General features: G+C 41.6%; 1 protein-coding gene across 8 annotated transcripts in view; it reads left to right on the top strand.

Annotated features, from left to right (window-relative positions):
• The window catches only part of EBF1 (EBF transcription factor 1), a 389332-nt gene that overhangs the window by 287115 nt on the left and 80145 nt on the right, over window positions 1-22072 (top strand). For 4 of the 8 annotated variants that reach the window (XM_066273163.1, XM_066273159.1, XM_066273161.1 and 1 more), the window contains exons 9-10: window positions 1972-2102; window positions 20526-20652. In XM_066273163.1, coding sequence (XP_066129260.1) covers window positions 1972-2102; window positions 20526-20652 — 258 coding nt within the window. Of the gene's footprint in view, window positions 1-1968; window positions 2103-20525; window positions 20653-22072 lie in introns of all 8 variants that reach the window. The other 4 variants (XM_066273162.1, XM_066273158.1, XM_066273160.1 and 1 more) reach the window with 1 other exon arrangement.

The raw sequence follows: 22072 nt of genomic DNA, 5'->3' as shown, positions 1-22072 counted from the left end.
CATGCTCTATGTCTCCTTCAGGGCTGAGAAAGCCTGAAGGAGACCATATTTATCTAAAGAAAGATACTTGTGTGACCTAAAAAATAAATAATAAAAATTAAAAAATTAAAAGAACTCCCCAAGCTAATACAGATACAAACACCAAGACTATTTTGTGGTTTATGAGGGTAATTACAGGGTGAGAATTTAATAACACCAGTGGATTCCACACTTTCCCACGAGGAAGACTCTTTTAAGACCAGTTCAGTTAAACCAATATCCTGTTCTCAGAAGTATCGAGGAATCTAGGAAGACATTTTCTACTCCACTCTAGCAACTAAATACAGTCAGAAATGAAGAGTTAAGATTTTTGAGGCATCAACTAGAATGTTTCCAAACTGCTTTTATTTTAAGAATTTGACGTAGTTTTTAAATATAGTTTATTTCTCTTATAAATTGCTTGAAATCATACATCATCTGTTACCATTGGTTTGGAGTACTTGATTATGCATTTAAACCTTTTCCTTTTAAAGAAAAATTGTTTAAGAAAAAGTCCTATGCCCGTGGAATTTTGATCCCAACTTTTATGTGTGTTAAAAATTGCACAAAAATTCTTCAAGTCATGAATCATTTGCGTCTTCTTGATTAATTATTTTGTTTTTTGGGGGGAGAAAGGGAAGGGAAGAAAAGGCATCTGACCTGCCCAGTTTTCGTTGTAAATGCATTACTGTGAGTTCAGCCAAGGTGAAATGTTTAGTTTGGATATTTCCTAATTTCTCTGTGCAATTTTATAAGATTCATTTGAATCAAAATCAAACCCATTCTACTTGTTTGTGTGGTGGCACGTGAGCAATGGTCCCACCGGGCTGGGCTTAATATTTTCTTTCTTCTTGCAAAAGTTAAAGCGTGACATTTTGCCAAATTTGACAAAGTCCAATAACTTTTTTGCCAGTTTTTTTCCCCCCATTAAAATGAACTGATGCTCTCGCTGGCTTGAATACTTGGAAAGTCAGTCTGGGATACTTAATAAACTCTTTATGAAAGGGGGGAGTCTCGTTTTCTCCCCTTGCACAGCACGTTCCTTACGTGGCTCTAGAACTGCACGTGGCTCTTGCTCAGAGGAGCAGTCATGGGAAACGCAGGGTGGCGTTGTGGGGTTAAAAGTCCTCCATGGAAAGAAGGCGCCCTCTGAGCGCGTCATGCAAACCACCTCTAGTCTGTTCGGAATGACAGGATTTGCGAATTACTTTCCATCTCCAAGGGCCGTTTATAATGGAAAAATAAGAGATATGAAATTTTGAAAAAGCCAGTTCTAGAGTTTTGTGCCTGGAAATGACAACAACACGGAGGTCATGGGACTCTCTGTGGTGCAGCCTTGACTCAGCTATTTGGTTACATAATTCACCCCAAGTGACCTGCGTGCTTTGCATCCATAAAATGGGATTCATAACATCTCATGAAAAAAAAAAACAACTTAATGATTTTTAACGAGGGATGTTCTATGTTAGCGTTAACAGGAATAATTTCTTGCGCTTGCCTCTTCTCTTTCTTCCCATTGGACAGAAATGTTTGTCTAAAAATCTATGGGCTTTCTTTTCAGGATGTATATTTTAATTATGAAGCCATCCTATAAGGTTTCCAGTGAGTTCCAGAAAGTCACCCATTTTAAAAAAAAAAAAATCTTTAATGATCAATTAAGTATCGCTTCTATGTTTTATTTCATAAGCTTTCATGTTGGAAAATGATTTGGGTAAAATATATGTCTCCCAGTAGAAAGAATGAAAAAAAAAAAAAAAAAGAAACGCGTTTAAAAGTTGAAATGGCGCCCTTAGATTTCGGGTCCTAATGTGGCCAGGAAATGCTGAGATCTTGAGGGACTTTCTGTTCCTGAAAAGATAAAAAGATTTTTTTTTCTTTTTCTCAAGTCTCCCATCATTAAAGTTTGATTCTAACAGCAGACTCCTTCTCTTTTTCATGTGTGTTGAAAAGCAGCTACTCCCTGTATCAAAGCCATCAGCCCCAGTGAAGGATGGACGACGGGAGGCGCGACTGTGATCATCATAGGGGACAATTTCTTTGATGGGTTACAGGTCATATTCGGTACCATGCTGGTCTGGAGTGAGGTAGGTGTTGTCTGAACATTAATATCTAGTAGCTTGGTCTCGTTAGAGGACACCGTCTACCCTTGAATTTCTAATAGAGTGTGTAGCATTTCGTGGTGCCCACTCTGGGTGGGCCAGCGCCAGTCTGCAGAACTCGAGGAAACTTAAGAAGGAAAGATGGGTTAGGTTTACCAGGAGGGCAGCACTTTCTCCTGGAATGACTGCCATCTTCTGACCCCTGAGCACTGGGACAGTGTTGGTTTGGCCATCTGTCCTGTCGCGCTTGCCATGATGTGGAGATCCTGTTGTGTATTGGGAGTTAGAGAGGAAATGCCGAGTCACAAAATATCAATACATAGGAAAAGCCTAGTTCAAACTCTAGCAAGGTGGTCATCTGTCAGTATTTGTGGGTGGAGTCTAGGGTAGGCCCGCCTTCAAGGAACACACTTCAGATGACAGGAGTAATCTAGGTCTAGGTGGTTCTTGACTTATGCAGTGACACTTTGCATCGAGATTGAGTGATCTCTCAGGGGAACCTGGAAGAAGCCAGGACTTTTTCCAGACCTTAGGAACTTATGGGTCTCAGGCATCTCACTATGTGACTGCAACCGTATGACAATGACCGTGTCCTAATTGTGCCCTGCTTTCCAAGTGCCATGCTCAGCGTTTTACAATGCCCGTTGACTTGCCTAGCAAGAATCAAGTGACCGGAAGATGACAAAAATGTAACACATCACCATTACAGAGATGCCAGGGCAAACCAGCCTTTGCTATCTAAATTCTGAGCCAAGATTTCTTAGCCAGCATGGGACCCCTTCCCTTTCACCTCACAAAGTTTAGAATAAAAACAGTGTTAGGGCTACAAGATGACACAGACATTATTCATCCCACTCACTTTGCAAGTAAGTTGTCGTATGACTCGCTACACTCTATTGAGACGTGCTGTGGGTTAGGCACTGTGCTGGGCGTTGGGCATAGGCCATCTCAATCTTCTCTTGACACCACCAGGTGGAGACTCTCAGCATGTCTCCTTCCCCGATAAGGAGGCTGAGGCTGAGAGTCACCTAGTTACGTAGCCTGAAAGCAGCCACCCAGCCTGGTGTCTTCTTCCCTGCTGAAGGTATCAGTCACGGAGTGAGCGTGACGTGCCCGCGGCCGCACAGAGAAGTCAGGGGGAGAGCTGGAGCTGGAACTCAGACTTTCGTTTCCAGGCCTAGCTGTTCTCCCACCGCTGTTTATCCCGTCTACATATTTTATTTGTGTTTTCTCTTTAGAGTTGCCATCGAGATAAGCAGAGTTAAGACTGTGATAGCTGATTGTGTTTATCTTTCCAAAGCAAAGCCTGTCTTTCTTTTTAAGCCTTCTGTGTGCACTTTTTTTTTACTGCCAATAGCCACTCAGGCGAGCCCCGGGCCAGCCCTGTCGCTCCCTGTGTATGCCCCATGCAGCCAACCCGTGGTATGTGCTTGGCCAGAGAGTCAAAGCTTTGGTAAAGCTGAATCAGGGATGGGCTTCTCAGTCCACCACGCTGATTGTTGCCCAAGCCGGAACATCCCAGGCGTGAAAGGTGGACTGAGCTCCCCCTGCCGACGGCACCCCGTTCTTCACTGGCAGTATCGCCTACATGGCAGAGTCTGCGGCCAGCCTGGTGTCTTCTTCCCTGCTGAAGGTAGCAGTCTTCACAAGAGCCTCTTGTCCCAGGTCTCTTGGGCTAGCTCTCCATCCCTTTCTGTCCATCATTCTGTTGCTTGTCGTGGGAGGTGAAGAGGAGAATGCTGAATAGAAAATGGACTTCTTGCTCCATGGCATTGCAGTCAGTGTAAGGTTTGAATGAGAACTGGGGCTCTCAATTGGCAGTAAGTCTGATTAACCCTCTGAAAATAAGTTGGGTTAGTCTGCAGCTTCATTTAAAACCTTGTGCCAAATAGCCAAACAAACAAACAAACAAACAACTGTATGCCTGTCTTAGCCCAAGTATATGACATTGACTGTGGAATAAGGATTTCCACCCATCAGGAAATAATATGCGCCTCCACTGTTTTCCTGGTCAAAGTTCCTTCATCCTCTCATTTTCCCTGTTTCTTTTCCTCTTTTGGAAACAGGTAAGGGATGTTAAATTCTAACTTAGATCTCTTCAAATTACGTTCAAGAACCTGTTTCCATACAACAATACAGTGCAGCTATAGAAAGGAGAACCCAATAAGGCAATATCTTGGTCCTCCTTCCAGATCCATCCCACACTGTCATTGCCTCAAAGTACAGAAGCTTCTCATAATGAACTCAGGAGGGTCCAGCTAGGAGGTGAGCGAGAGGGATGCACGCTCCTTCTTTGCCCACCGTTCCTCCCTAACTGCTCTCCTTTGTGGCTATGTCATAAGTCAACTACGACCCTATCCTGGTGGAAACCTACTTATAGTTTCCCAAAATGATGGAGAAGGTATAAATTCTGGGAGCATTAGTAGTGAGGTGTCTGGATAGAGGAGTTTAGTTTGGGCTATTTCATCATGATAGTCTTGACATTCAGAAAAATGTGCCTTGTAGAAGTGAACTTTTTGTTAATATTCTAAACTTCATGTATTTAGATTTTCATACAGGCTATTTGAAATATATGATTTTTTTTACCCCTTTGACTGCAGGGAGAGAATTTAACCAAATTCATTGCCTAATGGTGGGAAATTAAAAAATAGCTCAAAGTTACTAATGCTTTATTACATATAGATAGTTTATGGGTATTACTTTAATTCTCATGATACCCCTATGTTAGATACTCTTATTACAGTATTCTCATTTTACATATGAGTAAACCGAGTGTCAGGTTAAGAAACTGGACAACACCACACATCCCAGTAGTGCTAGAGATGGGATATGAAATACAATGTACATACATTTTTAAAAGCCCAAGCTAATGAGAGAGCAAATGGAATATTAAGAAAGGAAAGAAGAACAGAAAGAGGAGGGGAAAAAACCATGCTTAGTAATTCAGGTGGTGCAGCAGTGGTATAATAGTAGTAGTATGAAGTACCTTTTATTTTGGTAGAGTCAAAAATTGTCTACCAATTTTGGGATCATTTGTCTAGGCTTTCTTTTTTTTTTTTTTGTATCCTTCTGAAGTTGGAAACGGGGAGGCAGTCAGACAGACTCCCACATGCACCCGGCCGGGATCCACCCGGCACGCCCACCAGGGGGCGATGCTCTGCCCATCTGGGGCGTTGCCCTGTTGCAACCAGAGCCATTTTAGCGCCTGAGGCAGAGGCCACAGGGCCATCCTCAGCGCCTGGGCCAACTTTGCTCCAGTGGAGGGGAAGAGAGAGACAGAGAGGAAGGAGAGGGGGAGGTGTGGAGAAGCAGATAGGCGCTTCTCCTGTGTGCCCTGGCCGGGAATCGAACCCAGGACTCATGCACGCCAGGTCGATGCTCTACCACTGAGCCAACCGGCCAGGGCCTGTCTAGGCTTTCATTGAATAGAATGTGAACTTGATACAGTGAATATTTAAGAAGATATTTATGAAAAACCTATAGAAAAATGCAGAGTGTGGCTCATTTTAGTTAATGATCATTGAGCAATTAGTTCTTGCCAGGTACTAAGTATTTGGCATGGCTTTCATGCAAGTCTTTTTTCTTTTTATTTATTGTTTGTTTATTTATTATTATTATTAATTTTAATGGGGTGACATTAATAAATCAGGGTACATATGTTCAGAGAAAACATCTCCAGGTTATTTTGACATTTGATTATGTTACATACCCATCACCCAAAGTCAAATTGTCTTCTGTCACCTTCTATCTGGTTTTCTTTGTGCCCCTCCCCACCCCACCCCTCCATGCAAGTCTTATAACATCTGTATTCCATGTTGTTCTTATTTTACTGGTGAGGAATTGAGGCTTGGGGAAATTAAAGAAGCTATTAGTTATCGAGTGGTGGAGATGGGATATGAACCCAGGCAGTGAAACTTCAGGGCTCACTTTATTAACAGTCCATGATTTAGCCTTTGCCAAAATTTTACCCAAGGGTTTTACTACATCAGACTAGCAGGTGATGCCCAACACTGCCATTAATGCCTTGTACTGGGGTTATCTTGACAGTAACTGTCACCTCCTAAGGTAAGGTGGGCTTGGCACACAGAGGATCAGAGAGGTCAGAACGAACCCTCCATGTTTGTGATTGGAGCCACTGGCTTGTAAGAAGATTTTATCCTTATGAAAGCTACATGCCTTGTGTTGGGGAAGAAGACCTTGTCTTCATAAGTGGTTGAAGCAAGATAGTTAATCTGTTGGACCTCATTATTAGAGTAAGACCCCTATCTCACTGAAGTCTTTGTCCTCCTGGCCATGTGGTCTCTTGAGGTCAGGTCACCCCTAAAGTCTAGGTCTTCTCATTTTAAATAAACTTGATCTTGTCTCCATTTTCTCACTCTATAGACTCAAGCACTCAGGAAGCAGGCTGGTGGGCCAGGAGAGGCAGAAAATTTAGATGCTATTATTTGGAATCTTTTCTTAGCTAAAGAATTTTAAACAGAGCCAGAGAAAATAGAGCTGGCTTTATTTATCCTCATCGGTGCTCTTCCCCTACCAACCCAGTCTTTTGCAAGTGAGCAGTGCATGTTAGCTCACTGACTGTCCCCTGCGCGTTGGGAAGAAGAAAGGTGGAAGCCCATTTCTCCTAACTCAGGGCTGCCTCCTGAAAGCTCCCAAGCCTGGGCTGAACCACATGGCTTAAGTGTGGATTTGGTTCACCATCTTTGTTACTTTGTCTTCATTGTTTCTTACCCTTTCCCTTTTCTCTCTTTTTAAAAAGCAACTTATTTTATTGATACTCTTGTGCTTATCCTGCCTTGCCCCAAAGGACTTTAAAAAAACCTGTAAATTTTTATGCATAAACCCAAGAAAACCAACAGGGTTGATATGTACTAATTTATAATGTGAATTGAGTTCTGTCTTGATCAGGGATGTCCTTGGTAGGTTTTGATTTCCCACAACATATCATTTGAAGGAGAAAGGGGCTCCTGCTGCTGGTTTGTAAAAATAACCATTATTTTAATATCGCCTTAATTTCTATAATTTTTCAACACTGAGTACTGGCTGGCTTGCCTTGTAGGTGTATAGCATAGGAATGGGCACTATGGGTGATTAAAATTAGCCTTTGTGCATTTTATTTGGAAAAACAAGTCACTCCCATGAAAAAAATGAGAGAGTTTCATAATATGTTTAGATAACCCAGTGCTAAATTTGCAGTTGCAAATTCGAGGCAAGGTTCTAGAAGGCAGAGAGAGTGGCAGAGAGAAGTCAAGCTTCCTATTACATACGAATGGATCTCTGGGCTAGGTGTTTTAAGCTCTCACAATTCTTTTATTTAATCACTGAAATCTCTCAGAGAATTTATACAGCTTAAGGCATTTAAGCTGCCTGCAAAGAAAATACGGTGGTGGGGTTGGTGAGGAGCAGAGGGCGGAGAAAAGTGCAGACAGATAAATCAACCAAGCAAAGGCTGAGCTGGAGTAGTCGTGGGCAAGGAGCCAGTCACGAGACCTGGCTATTAACTGCAGTCCTTTTATTGTCCAATCAGGGTGTCTAGATTTTACTCAGTGTTGGTCACTGGGCCTCAGTTTCCCTATCTAAAAATGAGGGGATTAGACTATATCCTCTTTGAAATAAGCTATAATTCTAGTAATTCCTTGTATCTTGAGTTCACTCCCTTGAGAATCCCCCCCATCCACCCAAAGTAAAAGTGGGAGTGATGATGAGTAGAAAGTGGCTTCTTTTCTTCCACTATTGTTCTTTACTTTTAGAGCACCCTTGCAATATGCAGATAGCATGTTTATTTGCAAAAGGATTCTTGGAACTTCATCAAGACCATTTAATTAGCCACAAAATTGGATCTCTGTATTGATATGTCTTTAGTCAATATTTTTTTCCCTCTACACTTCAGATTCTGGTATCTGATATAAACCTAAGACTTATACCATGGTGTTGGTCTAATTCATCTTCCAGATAGTTATGGAGTACTCTATACCACTTCTTTGGGATGTCAATAGGTACAGCCCATGGGAGATGAGGGAGGGAGGTTTTTCTTGGTAAGTTTGGGAAATGTTGAGTCAAATAAATTCAACCACTCCTTGGTCTAGGACTTTGCAGAGCTTTGGAAATATTGACATGCGCCATGAATACCTAAAATGTAGTACATGGCATGCCCCAGATTCTACTGACCACAGCATTTGTTCCTCTGTGACATTAAAGAGTGAATGGCTCCAACTCCTGTATGTTCCCACTGGTGCTTCCCAGGCCTTTTGTGACCGGCCTTCATTTTTACTGACCCACATGTCGAGAGTCACAACATTTTGAGGGTTTTGAGGAGCCTCTCCAGGCATCAAGTGCAGCTGTTTTATTTTGGACGTGAGGAAAAAGAGGCTCCAAAGCCATATGGTGACTTGTCCTGGGAACATATCGCTACTTAACACTGGGATTCCAGCCCAGTTCTAGCAACACTGACTCCCCCACCCCATTCAGTTCTCTTGTACCAGCTTTTCTCGTGATGTTCCCACAGGCTTGTAACATACTTCCTTGTAACATACTTCCTTGTAACATACTTCCTTATAACCTACTTCCTTGTATTTCCCACCTTTTACATGACATTGACACTCTAACAACTGTTATCTGTCCCACACTTAGATGAGAAAGAGTCCACTAAAATAAATAAATAAATAAAAGCTAAGAAAGGTGGAGCAAGGCAGCCTCTCAAATATCATCTCTCAAAGGTTTATAATATAAATTATGGTATAATATAAATAGCCAAGTCATTGATTTTTACCTAGATTGAGGCTTACATGTGTAAGTTTAATTAAAAGTCAATTAAATGCATAGGTTTCAGGTAATTCATTGTTGCCTACTTTTTCCTAAATATGTAAGTTGCCGAGTCTATATGGAACCTGTACTTACTAATTACCTATTAAGCAGAAGATACTTAATGCAAAATTATAAACTTGACTTGTAAAGAATAAAAAGGGCAGTTCTGAGTCAGTTGCATTAAGTTTTGAATATGACTTTGAAAAACACCTTTCAAGCCCAAGTTATTTTTATGGGAAATCATTTTGAAATGAGCCAGCATATTAAAAAGCAGATTAAAAATAGTTTAATGGCCTTTTAAATATAGTTCCAGTTACAGCCATGCTCACCTTATGCCTAAAAATGTTCTAGCCTATATTTTTATTTTTAATGACTAAGGCACTTGAAATTTATCCTCTACATCGATAATTATGAGGATAGTTAAAAATGACTTTAAGATGACATTTTCAGCTAGTTGTTTACGGTACATTCAGGAGGTACATACACGTGCCTATAACTTGAAAAGGGAAACCACAGAAGTGTGATGGGTTTCTAATTATAACATGAATCAAAGACGGAATTCACACCTGGCTGCAGTCCTGTGACTTTTATGAAGAAAACGGATATCTACATAGTGTTGTATTCATTTCATACGAGTGCTCAGTGCTAATTACTGGAATGGCTCCTGATGGTTGGCATTAAAGCCTTTCCCCTCATACACCCTTACCCGCTTCCTCTTTCTTAAAGCCACAACTCCTTAGTTTGGGGTTCAAACACGCCCCATTAAGGCTTTGCCCTTTTTTTCCCCAACCTCCTTGCCCACTACCCATCTTAACTTACGCTCTGATCACATTGAACGGTTAGCGGCTCCTTTTACCCGCAGTGATTTTTTTGCCTCTGTACTTCTGTCTTGCTTATGCCATTCCTCTTCCTGTGCCCAATCCTTCTGTCCTTTAAGATCCAGTGAAATACCATTTTTGTCTGAAATCTTCCCTCGCAGCTCCAGGTATTGAATGTTTTCTATTCTTTCTAAATTTTTGTATGGCCTTATCTCTATCATCAGAAGTTCCCTATACCTTTCTAGCTCTCATTATTGTTACTTAAGAGGATGCTCAGGATCCATGCTAAGTTCATCCTACTCTCCTACAGTGCCTAGCACAGAGTCTTGCATATCAGAGGCATTAATTTATACAAAATATTGTTGAATGACATTCATTTAAATAAATGTTAATAGCAGCTATTGTATTCGCTGATGCTCTAAAGTGTCAGCACCAGACAGATTGCCATTTAGTTTTTGTTAATTCATGTGTGGTTAGGTAGTTTATAGTTAGATACATTTATTGTGCAATAAGGATGCACATAAATACCTTAGTGTAAATCTGTGGGTTATGGTGAGGATTAAGTAGTAATAAAACAAACACTGTTTAAGTGACTGATGCCAGGGAGGCCATCACCTAAACTCATTACAGGCATTAAATCAATTAATCTTTACAATAATACCACTTCCATAACTGACCCCCTCCCTATCACACCTCCCTTCCCAAATAATGAAAATGAAGGCCAGAGGGGTTGAGTGGCTTTCTGAAGGTCCAGAGCTGGTCATTGGCGAAGCTTAAACTTTAGCCCAAGTTCATCTGACTCCAAGCCATGTCTTAACCATCTCATAAGAATGTAGCGAAATCTCATTTATTCAGGAAGAATGTGCCTATAGCCTTAAGTCTCTCATATTCACCATGACACCAGAAGTATGCAAAGAAGAAGAAGAAGAAGAAGCAAACATATAAAATAATAGACTTTAAGGTAACTGGAACAGTAATTTTTAACAAGCTATGTTACCTGTTTCCCCAAGTTACAGCAAAGGAGCAAACTAGAGACAAGCTGTTAGGAGCAGACTTGGTGATGGGAGATGTGACAGCTTAATGTCAAGGGCAGAAACGGAAAACCTAAAAAGCAGATTAAAAACTTTATTACTGTGGAGCATGTTAATGGCTGTTCACAATGACAGTGACCCTGAGTCATCAAGAGAGAGATGGCAATTATATTCAATCTGTTCTCTGTGAAACAGTGAGCTGGGTTGTAATGCACCTGAGCAAGGCTGCCAGTGGAGGCCCCTGCAATGGCGCAGTACTGAGAAGGGTTTGGTTTTCTGTCCAGTTCCCTTCCTGAAGGAACATGTTAAATGACGAATGAGTGCACATATATGCATGTGTCAGTGTATGCAGTGTGCAAATATGAACTAAGCCACACCAAATAGATTATATATGTATGTATATATACGTTAGAATGGGTCTCTGTTTAGTATCTTGATATCCTTTTCTTAGAGCTTTGAAAGACCCTGGAAGTCTCGGTGAAAGGTGAACTCACTCCCCGCCACCCCACTTACCAATGTTTTGGTTTTTATTTTTTCCTGTCTTAATGCCATGGGCAAAGATCCGGCCCTGCACACCGCCACCTTTGATGACAAACATTCAGCCTCTTCCGTAGATGTGTCTGGCTTCGCTCTTCCTTTTATATTTTAATTTTCAAACAAACAAGCAGGACCCCAGGACCCCATGCCAGGCCTGATTAAGGAATGATGTGCCTTCTTGACTGAATTTAGAAAAACCAGCCTTGAGAAAGAGCCCATTGTGCAGTCTCCAACCGCAGGGCCTGGCGGTGCTGTGACCAGTCCTGTCCTTCTGGAAGCCACTGGACCTCAGGAACTCACCAGTGCTTTTCCAGCCCCCAGATGGTCAGGATGGGTTCCAGTCTTTAATGGAGCCCAATTGGCTCAAGGTTTACATCCTGGGAAGAGAGCTGGGGAAAGTTTATTTAAAAAATAAATTACCAAAAATAAATAAATAAATAAATAAACCCACAAAAACCAAAGGTAGTTGAAGTATCATCTATTTATTTTAGCTCACCCCCCCCCCACATCTGTTACTTTGAAAGATGATCTTGTTGCTGTCTTGTTTTGTACAACAAACTGTACTGATTTAGGGATCTGTTTTTTTTGTTTGTTTTTTTTGTTTTTTTGTGGGAAGAATTGGGTGGTATATTTTGGCACAAGCTTACTGAGACTACCAGGAAGTGTGTGGAGACAAAGTGAAAAGATTTCTTTTTCTTTTCTTCCTTTAGGAACAAAGATTTTTGAATGGGGTGGTATTGATTCTTTCTTTCTTTGTGGGTTAATAAGGAACTTTATTGAATCTTTATCCTAATCGTTAGTGGTGGTTAAGGGTATGGTGGCATTTATTCATTAAGTGTTCAAAAAGGACAGGATGGGGCATAAGTAGGTTTACAGATATGAGTACACAAAACACAAGAGTTTATTCTTGTGTTATTTCCCATACGAATGGCTGTAAACCTATTTTTGCCCCACCCTGTACTTATTCAGTGCCTACTACTTCCAGGCACAGTAAAAACCGGAAGCATAGTAGTGTAGTCAGTCAAGACACAGTTTCTATCTTCACGGGGCTTTGTATTCTAGTTGTGGCACACAGGCAATGGATAGGAAAGGAGATCAACCCCTCTCTACTATGTGTCCGCGTTGATGATGCCTGTATGAGAGCTATTTCAGACAGTTTGTAAGAAATACTGCTGCCTATCCAAAAGCTAGGTTTTAAATCCCCCGTTGAACCCACTTCCTCGGACCTGACTTTTTAAGTCTCCTCTGACATTCATACATAAAGTTTGTCTTTGGGAATTCGCATAACCCACCATGTTTTGCTAAACATTGGTTTAAAGCTATTTTGTTGAAAGGACAAAGGGAAACCAGAATGTTTTTGAAACAGTAAGTGCCTCCGCTGGCTCTCTCTCACGTTCCCTGAGAAATCATATACTGCCTCTGAGACAGGCAATTCTTGGGAACAACAGCAACAAAAATATATCAGTGTTACGAAACCCAGGGAGCTCTGATTAGGGAGCAAACCAGAATCCACTGAGGACCTCGGGAGGGGAGCTGGCATTCCCCGATTTCTGTTGTACCCACTTCAAGGGACTGGGGATATAATATGGGGGCTCAGCTGGGACAGTCATTGCGAGCATTCACTTTTCATTTTTCAACTTCCTTTAGGAACTCCTGGAGATAGATATAGATATATATATCTGCCATCTTGAATGACAGAAAGCTGAATGTTCCAGAATGGAGGGAAAATAAGTTTGCTTGTTTGGTCACCACTGTGGTGTCTCTTTAAAGATCCCTGGCTGCTTTGCCTTTGAAGCTTTAATTATGCTTTTATGTTACAGTTTCCTTAGTTAAACGTCTGCTGCATGTCCATCACTCTGCACCCCCTGCCTGTCTCAGAAGAGATGGATATTATTATCCTAATCGAGGAGGAGGGAGAGTGCTGTGAGAGTTATTAATACATAAATTAAAAAAATTAATCTGGGAAGTGCTTCAGGGTCTCTGGAGAGCTCTATCCAAACCCGAAGCACATTTAACATGGTTATAAGTCCTTCCACAGAGCAGAGAGGCCGGGGCAGTAGGAGGTGAGTAAACTGAGGCAGCGAGGGTGACAGTGGGCGGAGAGGCCCGCGTGCCTTTGAACCGAGACCCTTGGGCGGGCAGCACCTGAGACAGTCACGTACTGGGGTCCAGTGTAGGCTCTCTCTAGTCATTAGTGTCATTGTTTTCCCAGAGAAGAAACTTTTCCTTCCCTCTGTCCTAGCTCTTTAAGTCTTTGCTTGTTTTGGACTTTTTTTTTAAATAACATTTTAGTGTTGAAAGTGATTAAGCCTAACATAGTAAATCCTAAGGCCGGTAATGAAAAAACATGGGTGTGCTTTCTAGTAATCCCAGTTATTTTTTTGGCTTTGTGGCTTGGAACTTCAATTTGCATTTATTTCATATAGACCCACTGGTTGGAAAACATGCCTGAAGGCTTATCTTGGAATAACGCTTTTTTTTTTTTTTTTTTTTTTTTTTTGCTGAGAAATCATTCCCAACCAGCCTCTCACCAAGGAGAAAGGTTATTTTGAGTACCTACTATGTTCCCAGAACCTTTGAGGATGCAGGAGAAGGTGAGGACCCAGTCCTTCCTCTGAATGGTAGAGGTAGAGTGTGAAGAACACCAGCCAGTACTTATGGAAAAGTAGTAGACAGCAGCAGGGAGGACAGCCTTGGTTGTATAAGAGCTGTCATCAGTCCGGCAGGCCTGCCACTTCCGATCGGTTCCTTGACCATATTTCTTAACTTGCCTGAGAGCTCATTTTCTTCATCTGTGAACCAGCTAATATTCATACCAGCCCCTAACACCAGAGGACAGAAATCACTGAAGGAGCATATCGCACAATACTGCCACATAATTAGAAGACAGCAAAAGGTCATTGCTATGGAAGTCACCATGGAGGTCATCACCACCATCCGTTTAGTGTGAGCTAGGGCGATACAGCTGCTAAGTGCTACTGGCTTTCAGAGAAGGAGGTCATCCCCAATTCCCCTTTCCCCCCAGAATTCTACATGTTTTTATTAACATATATTTTAAAATGCTAGGCACTCTCATTTACTACCATGTAGGACATACTACTGCAAGGGGCTCTTCCGACAGGCGCTGGAGAACGTCCTCCGCCATGCTCCTCTTGGGCTTCCAGACCTTGCAGCCCGCCTCTTTTGGAGTTTGGCATCCACCTCCATGCACCTCCCCCCACCCCACCATGGTCTTCTGTGCATCCACAAGGAAGCTCCTCTCCCATGTCTTGCACTTCTGTTGAGGATCGGTCCTCTCCACCGCCCCCTCTCATACATGTCCCGTTTCTCTCATAGACACAGTCGCTTCACCTTGCACCCAGAGGTCACAGCGAGCGTGCCTCACCTGGCCAACCACCACTGGGCTCTGAGCCTAGAGAAGCAAACATACTCACCCCAGGGGCTCAGAGGGAGCAGCACTACTGCGGCCAGTGTTTCCTTCATGCGTGGGCAGCCTCTGCTGGGTGGGGCCGTGCGGAGACCCTGTGTGTTTCCTCATTGGAATGCCGCACTTAACTTCTGACTGTGATGCTAATGAAGTCTTATTATTGAAAATTTAGAGAACTCAGAGAGGTGTGCAGAGGAAGATAAAAATTACCCATGACTTGACCATCAAGTGGCAACTTCTCTTGATACTTGGATGATTTCCTTTTAGTCTTTCTTCCATGCAAATATATATCTAATGCTCACATAATCACATGCAGTGCATGTTGCACAAAACTAATGTTATTCTACTTTTGTCGTTATGAGCAGTTTTCCATAATAAAACTAGTTATTCGATATCAGGTATAGGAGCACCCTGAATATTATGCCCAGGAGTTTGCAATATGCACTATATGTAAAGGGCAGGTTGAGTCAGTTGAGAATGTGAGTTAGGGGATGATATATTATCAGAGTTACATATTATCACGTTAAGAGCAGTGGACTCCGATGGATAGGATTATTATGTCTAATGGAGTCGTCAAACATCTAGTAGGATTCTATTCTGACTTATCTAAGTATTTATTCTAGAAATCTTTGGAAAATTATCCTTTGTGTAAGGCATTAACTTAAATACTTTAGAGGATAAACATTTGAATTGGACCCTGTCACTGATCCCAAGGACTATCTAATGTAAGAACTATTGCAGGAAAAACTTTATAGCGCAAAGAAACTAAGATACCACGTGTTATAGGATAAATGCCATAATTTTATAAATTCTTAGAAAGATGCAGGTAACTGACTTTCAGGATCAAGTAAAACTTTTGGAAGAAACATCATAAGGTTAGGATTTAAAGACGTAGAATATGAGTAGAGGAGGTAGGCAAAGAATGACATGAACACAGATGTCAGGCTGGGGCTGATGTTCTTATGTGTCCACACGCCCTACTCTCCAGAATGTCTGAGTGGGACGTATTGACTAGAAAGGGAGATGGACGTCAGCTGTGGGAGCAGCTGGAACATCATGCCAAGGGGTTTGGAATATACACTATGTAAAGAGGGCAGGTGAGCCCGCTGAGAGTGTGAGTCACAGACTGACGTGATGAGGTATTGGAAGAAGGTAATTCTGGAGGAGAAAGAAACAGAGGGAGACCATGTAGAAAACAAGTACAATACTGCAATAGCCTGAGTAAGAAATGGTAACAACTTGAGTGGGAGAAAGTGACGAAACGAAAAGCCAGAGAAGTTCAGTGGGGGAGAAAATCAACATGACTAAAAGGGAAATTGAAGGGAGGAGAGAAATAAATATGATCGCAAGTTTTCTATTTTGGGTGTTTCAAAGAACAGTATTTCCTTCAGTGAGAAAGGGAACACGGAAGCAAGAAATACATTGATAGGTAGTAAGACGGTAAGTTTAACTTGGGTCATGTTGAAATTGAAGCGGCAATTAGACGTGTTTGGGGAGGCTCGGTCGCTCTGGTGCTAGTAAAAGTCTGGTGCTTGGCCAAAGAGATCAAAGCTACAGGCGTAGATTTGGAGTTTGGAGGTGAGTTTAGCTGAGGTGGTTGAGTCAATGAGTGAACCTCCAAAATGTTAGGCAAGTAAAAACAGAAGAAAATATAGAACAAGACTTGTAACAGTCCTACAATTAAGAGGTTGGTAGGAAGGAAAAGTTTCAAAGTGAGGAAAACAGGAGCCAATGACTGAGAAGCAAGGTCTGGAAAACACTTATTTACAGGCATAAGAGATTGTTTTCCTTGCAGATGTTTTAAATAATTTTGGTTAACTTACCCAACCATCAACTTTTCTCATCTGGAATACATATCCCACGAGGATGGGTTTAAAAGATAGTGACTGTGCAAGTGCTTTGGTAAACCATTAGACACACTGCAAGTCATAGCTCTTATCATTAGTGGCACAGACGTGAAGAAAGTGAAGACTTCCAAGATGGGAGAAAGTTAGTGTCAGATGCTGGAGTTTCAAAAGAATGCTTATTTTTAAGCTCAGCTCTTTTGATTTGTAATTTAAGGAAGTTGAGTCAGAAGAGTGAATCCGTTCTCTAATCACTTTGAGCAGTATTTCCCAAAGTATGGGGCACATGTCCCGGGTAGTATAGGAGATGATTTTGGATTTTACACAGATAGTAAGTAGAACTGATCACATCGTGAGAAAGTCATTGTCTTCTGTTTCTCTTTTAAACCTTCTGATTGATGCTAAGGGAGAAAGTCTCTGTTGGGGCAAATAAGTCTGCAATGCCTAACATTCAATGATCTCTATTTTCAGAAAACTCCTTCAGGTTGTCAGCCTTATCTGGCTAGAACTTAACATCAATTTAACTTTAAGATTACCATATATAATACCCTCTTATTTTTGGGAGGGTGCCAGGTTTCTAGTTACAGTAGCGATAGAAAGTTTACTTGTTTTTCTTCCCCTGAAAACATTGGTATGAAAGTGTCCTTAAAAAAAAAAAAGATAATCGATTTTAAAACTATTAAGTATCTAATTGTATAGGTGACATACAGATATAGCAAGCTGAGAAAGTGGTATTACAATGATGGAACTTTGGAAAATGGAGACTGACTAGAGCCCTTTCTCCTATTGCTTAGAGTAGCTGCCTTGATTCAGCTGGGTTGAATGAAGTAGGGACATTTATCATAGGATGTGTATGTGTAAGGGAACTTGGGTTCCAGAATTTCAGATTCAGATGCCATCCTTCCCTAAGATGATGTTGGGTCAATTTTTTGAACACACTAGACATTTTTTAAAACTTTTGTGTCCTTAGGTGTTACAATGAAAGTTTTAGTTTCAAATGATTACTAGCATTCCTTTGAGAAATAAATTCAATGGTTCTTGGAGTTATTAGTAAATAAGCCTATGCTTTCAAATTGATAGAAGTTAGATAAAATGTCTTTCCTCTGTAAGCCATCCATGTCACATGTCAATGCCAGAGACTGTTCCCAAACTAACATTCACAGAAAGAAAAACATCAGTGAATTCATTCTTTAATGATGATTCATATTCTGCCTCACTTGTGAAGCAGAGTTATTTCAAGAAGAAATCTCTGCTTTAGTTATGGCAATTGACTAGAACTGAAAATGAAATTACACGTGAAAATTTAGTTCAATTCTCTATGCCTGATGCTTTATGCCAACACCCCCCTCTCAAGTCAGTGGTTTCATCACAGTCATAGCTAATCAATTCATAAAGCCCACGGATCTTGTTCCTCGGTGTAGCAACTCCTAGATAATGAGTCCTTCTACTTAAAAAGACATCTTCACTCATCTATTTACTACTAGTCTCTTCCCATCTTTTAAGATTGTTTTCCTCTAAGAAAAGAGAGGGCAGGTGAACAGTTTCTAATTGGCTGAAAGTTCTCCTAAGCATTATTGTAATTAATGTTACTCTTCTAAGTAATTCTTAAAACTAGAAGCATGCCACTTACCTGGAATATAGATAGCAATATGACAACTTTTACCATAAGAAACACAGCCAAGGGTCAGGCAGTAAATAAAAAATGAATATAGTATAAGGATAGAAAACACACACACCTTTGGATCTGAAAAACTTTGAGTTTGTTATTTTTTTAAAGTTTCCATATGAACAATTTTTTGTTTCTCTAAATCAATAGGAAGTATTTGTCAGTGTAATTTTTTGAACTACATCAGTGTCACTTTTTGCTCTGACGAGGATGATCTCGTGCAGGCAACTGAACCATTTTCAGATTTTTGTTTTCACGTATAAATTAAAAGCGAGCCTAATAATAAAGACCCTTATTCCGACCAAATCAATGTGTGTGCATAAAACCCTCAGGACCCTAGTCGGTACTTCCTAGGACCCTCAACAAGGGATACTTCCCAATATTGCAAAAACGCTATCTGAACAGTTGAGATTAAACACGCAGTTGACCCGGGGAGATCACCTTTCACTGCCCTTCAGAGCCTCTTTCTCCCATTCTCCGGTTCTACAATAACACACTTGATTTCCTGATTTCAGTGCTTCTAGACTAGAAGAGCAGGGTAGAAGGCACAAAGGACACCAGGAGGAAGACAAAGCAACTGAAGAAAATAGAACTAATTTAAAAACCATAGCTACCTGGGGTCGTTTCGTACAGGGGAAAACAGCCCTCCTATAACCTCAGAAGTCACTTAGGGCTTTTCTCTACTGTGATGAGCTAGAACAAGGGGTATTCCAAATGATGACCTTGATTTATCAAGGCTAAATTAAATTATGCATACTTTGTATAAAACATACTTATTTTATAAAACATACGGTACATTTTGGAAGAATTTCAATATGAGAAGAACAAAATTGAAAGTCAATATTTTTTTGTGCTTTCCTGGGTAAACCCTTAGCCATCCAAAACACTCAGCCATGGAAATGAACTCGGTCCCCAGGGGTTCCACACAAGCGTGGTTTCACTGAAGTATCTTTTGTGTGTCTCTGGCAAATAAGCTGAAGCTCCACACATTCTGTGGAAGAAGACAGGCATTTCTAATTACTCAGTTTAAATGATTTTTATGCAGCTAGCCTCTGCTGTACGTTTTGGGAAAGAACATTTGACAGGAATTACTTGTGGACGTCAGCCATAACAACTTTTCTCACATTCTTTTCCCCAGCACTCTGTGTTAGGATGGTTGACTCAGGCAGGACCCAGGGGCTGGTGGTATTCATGAGCATGGTCACCTTTGTTCTCACAGTGTCACCTGTGATTCTCTGGGCAAAACCTGTAAAATTGGGCCTAGCATACACATTGAAACAAAAGCCTCTTGCTAAGTTATACCCATAAGAACAGCACAAATGTAAGTTAGTACAAACTCAACTGATAACCCATTGTATACTGACTCAGGACCTTAACTACTGAGCTAAATGAATGTGAAAGGAGTCGGTAGTAGGCAATTGCAGACACCACAGAGAGGGAATATATAGAATCCAGCACTATCAGAGGTCAACCAGTCAAATACCAGGGCTGGATTTTTCAAAGAACCAGATAATGCTCGTTTTATGGCCACTAATAACATTTTAGTTATATAAACAAAGATAAGAGTAATAAAAAATAAATTCTGCTTCGCGGCTTAATCTGATTGCCAACAGAGTCGGGAATGAGCGCCCTCCTCATGCACGTGGCGTTGCATAATGGGCCAGTGACCATGCAGCCGCCCCTCCCCAGCCTTCCATTTCCCTTTTATGGACAGTCCTTAGTTCTGCCAGATCCATAAGCTATTCCAGGGAGGCAGGTTAAAGCCCTTTGATTGTGCCTCTGGTAGTTAATGCACCAAACGGTCTTTAGGGGCATTTCATACGTGTGCTCTGCAGCTAATCAGAGTGCCTTGGCCCAGCGATTTCCTACCTCTGTGTTTTCCACATGTTTAAGGGCTCAGTTCAGACACCAGGCCCACCAACTTCTGGAGAGGCATGGCAGCGCTTGGCTCTGAGTGGAGTGTCTGCTTCAAACAGAGATTTTCCAAAGGATATCCTGTAGTAGATAAATCATCTCATGGGGCCCACTTTACTCTCCGAACCAGGAAGCAGAGGGCCTGCCTTGTAGGAAAACTCCGATAAAGTTGTTATGGCTGCGCTCAGAGTCCTTGTCAATATTGTGCTCACTGCCTTTGATACAGGTTCCACTGAGGACGGATTCCAACACTGACAGGTTAATTATGTGTTTTAAAGCTTTGTTTACTGAGAGCTGATAGAGTTGCAAAGTGAGTCCTTTACGTATTGCAATGACATTTTTTTATTCTTCCAAATGTCTCTCCTAGTTGATCACGCCTCATGCCATCCGCGTGCAGACCCCCCCTCGGCACATCCCCGGTGTGGTAGAAGTCACACTGTCCTACAAGTCCAAACAGTTCTGCAAAGGGACTCCGGGAAGATTCATCTACACAGGTAAGAACCGCAGCAGTGGTGAACACAGAGCTGCCTTGGCCTCGTGGGTCTTTTACACCATCTCGTGTGTAGGAATGTGTATTTTGTTTTTAAATTCAGTTCTGCAAAGACCTGCTTTCTTCCTATTTCACTGTATGCATGACCAAATGAGATTGCTGCTAATATGATTATGGTGGTAATTATTAGAATTCATCCGGGTATTGATGGTTGAATGACAGGGTCAGTTGAAGTAGTTGGTTGGCGTCCTAAAGAAGCAGCATGAGAAATCAGGGCAGGGGAGAAGTCCCAAGTCTCTCTGGATGTTAAGCCCTCTGTGCTGAGGTTTGTTGGGGCACAGATGTGCTTTCATGAACAGTTCAGCTTTCTTCCAACCTGGTCATAGAAACAGTTGGTAGTTTTCACATTTGATTCTGGGTTGATGCTTTCTTTCTGGTAAGCTGACCTGCCTTGTGGTAAGAAGCTGGGGTGACCCGGTGAATGTGAGTGCTCTTGCATTGATGGAGAGAACCGGACAGGTTCTCTGTGGAACTACATCACAGGCAGGGTCTGAGTGCCCACTGTGTCCTTTGAGAGGTCCTTGGGTTGTAACGTGCAAACCCGATACCCAGGGATTTGTTTACAATTCAGATTTTGATCAGTAGCTCTGGGTGGGACCAGACACTCTGCATTTCTTGCTTTCTTTTTATTTTCTAAAATTTTTCCATTAATTTGAGAGAGAGTGAGAGATGGAGAGAGAGGAGAAGGGAGAGAGAGAAAAAACCCCTCATTATTCCACTTAGCACTTGTTGGCTGCTTCTCATATGTTCCCTGACCAGGGAATCAAACCGGTGACCACAGCACTCGGGGGCAACATTCTATCTAGTGAGCCACCTGGCCAGGGGCCAGACTCTGCATTTCTAGCTAGCTCCTAGGTGAGGCTGCCACTGCTGGCCCAAGGACCACAATGGGACAAGTGACGATCTAGGCCCTCTGCTAAGTAGCAGGCACCCCTGCATGGCTGTCTCCAGGAACTGGCCCCTGTTTCCATCTTCATTCAGTGAAGGACCAGTGCCGTGAAGGGATAACTCTGTTAACAGGTCCTGATTCTAACCATACAATTAAACAGACAAATTTTATTCTGCTGTGACATCTTACCTCAAAGCATGTTCCCTTTTGTATTTTAATACTAGGAACACAACCAACCATGCCTCTTAGTCTCTCTCTCCTCTTTCTCTCACTCACTCTCAAAATTATAAAAAAAAACAATGAATGCATCCTGACCCTTGGAAATGCCTCCCAGCCCTTTAAACAAAATGCAGGTTTGGTGTCCGCCTGTCGATTAGTTTTAGTTAATTGAAAATTATAGGATTGACCCAAGAGGAAAATTTTGTTTGCACTCCAATCACTTTTACAAATTAAGGAAAATTACCACAATTTTGTT

The sequence above is a fragment of the Saccopteryx bilineata genome, chromosome 4 (genome assembly GCF_036850765.1).
Source record: "Saccopteryx bilineata isolate mSacBil1 chromosome 4, mSacBil1_pri_phased_curated, whole genome shotgun sequence".
NCBI lineage: Eukaryota > Metazoa > Chordata > Mammalia > Chiroptera > Emballonuridae > Saccopteryx > Saccopteryx bilineata.
The sequence above is the reverse complement of the archived record's forward strand: the minus strand, read 5'-3'. Positions and strand labels throughout refer to the sequence as shown.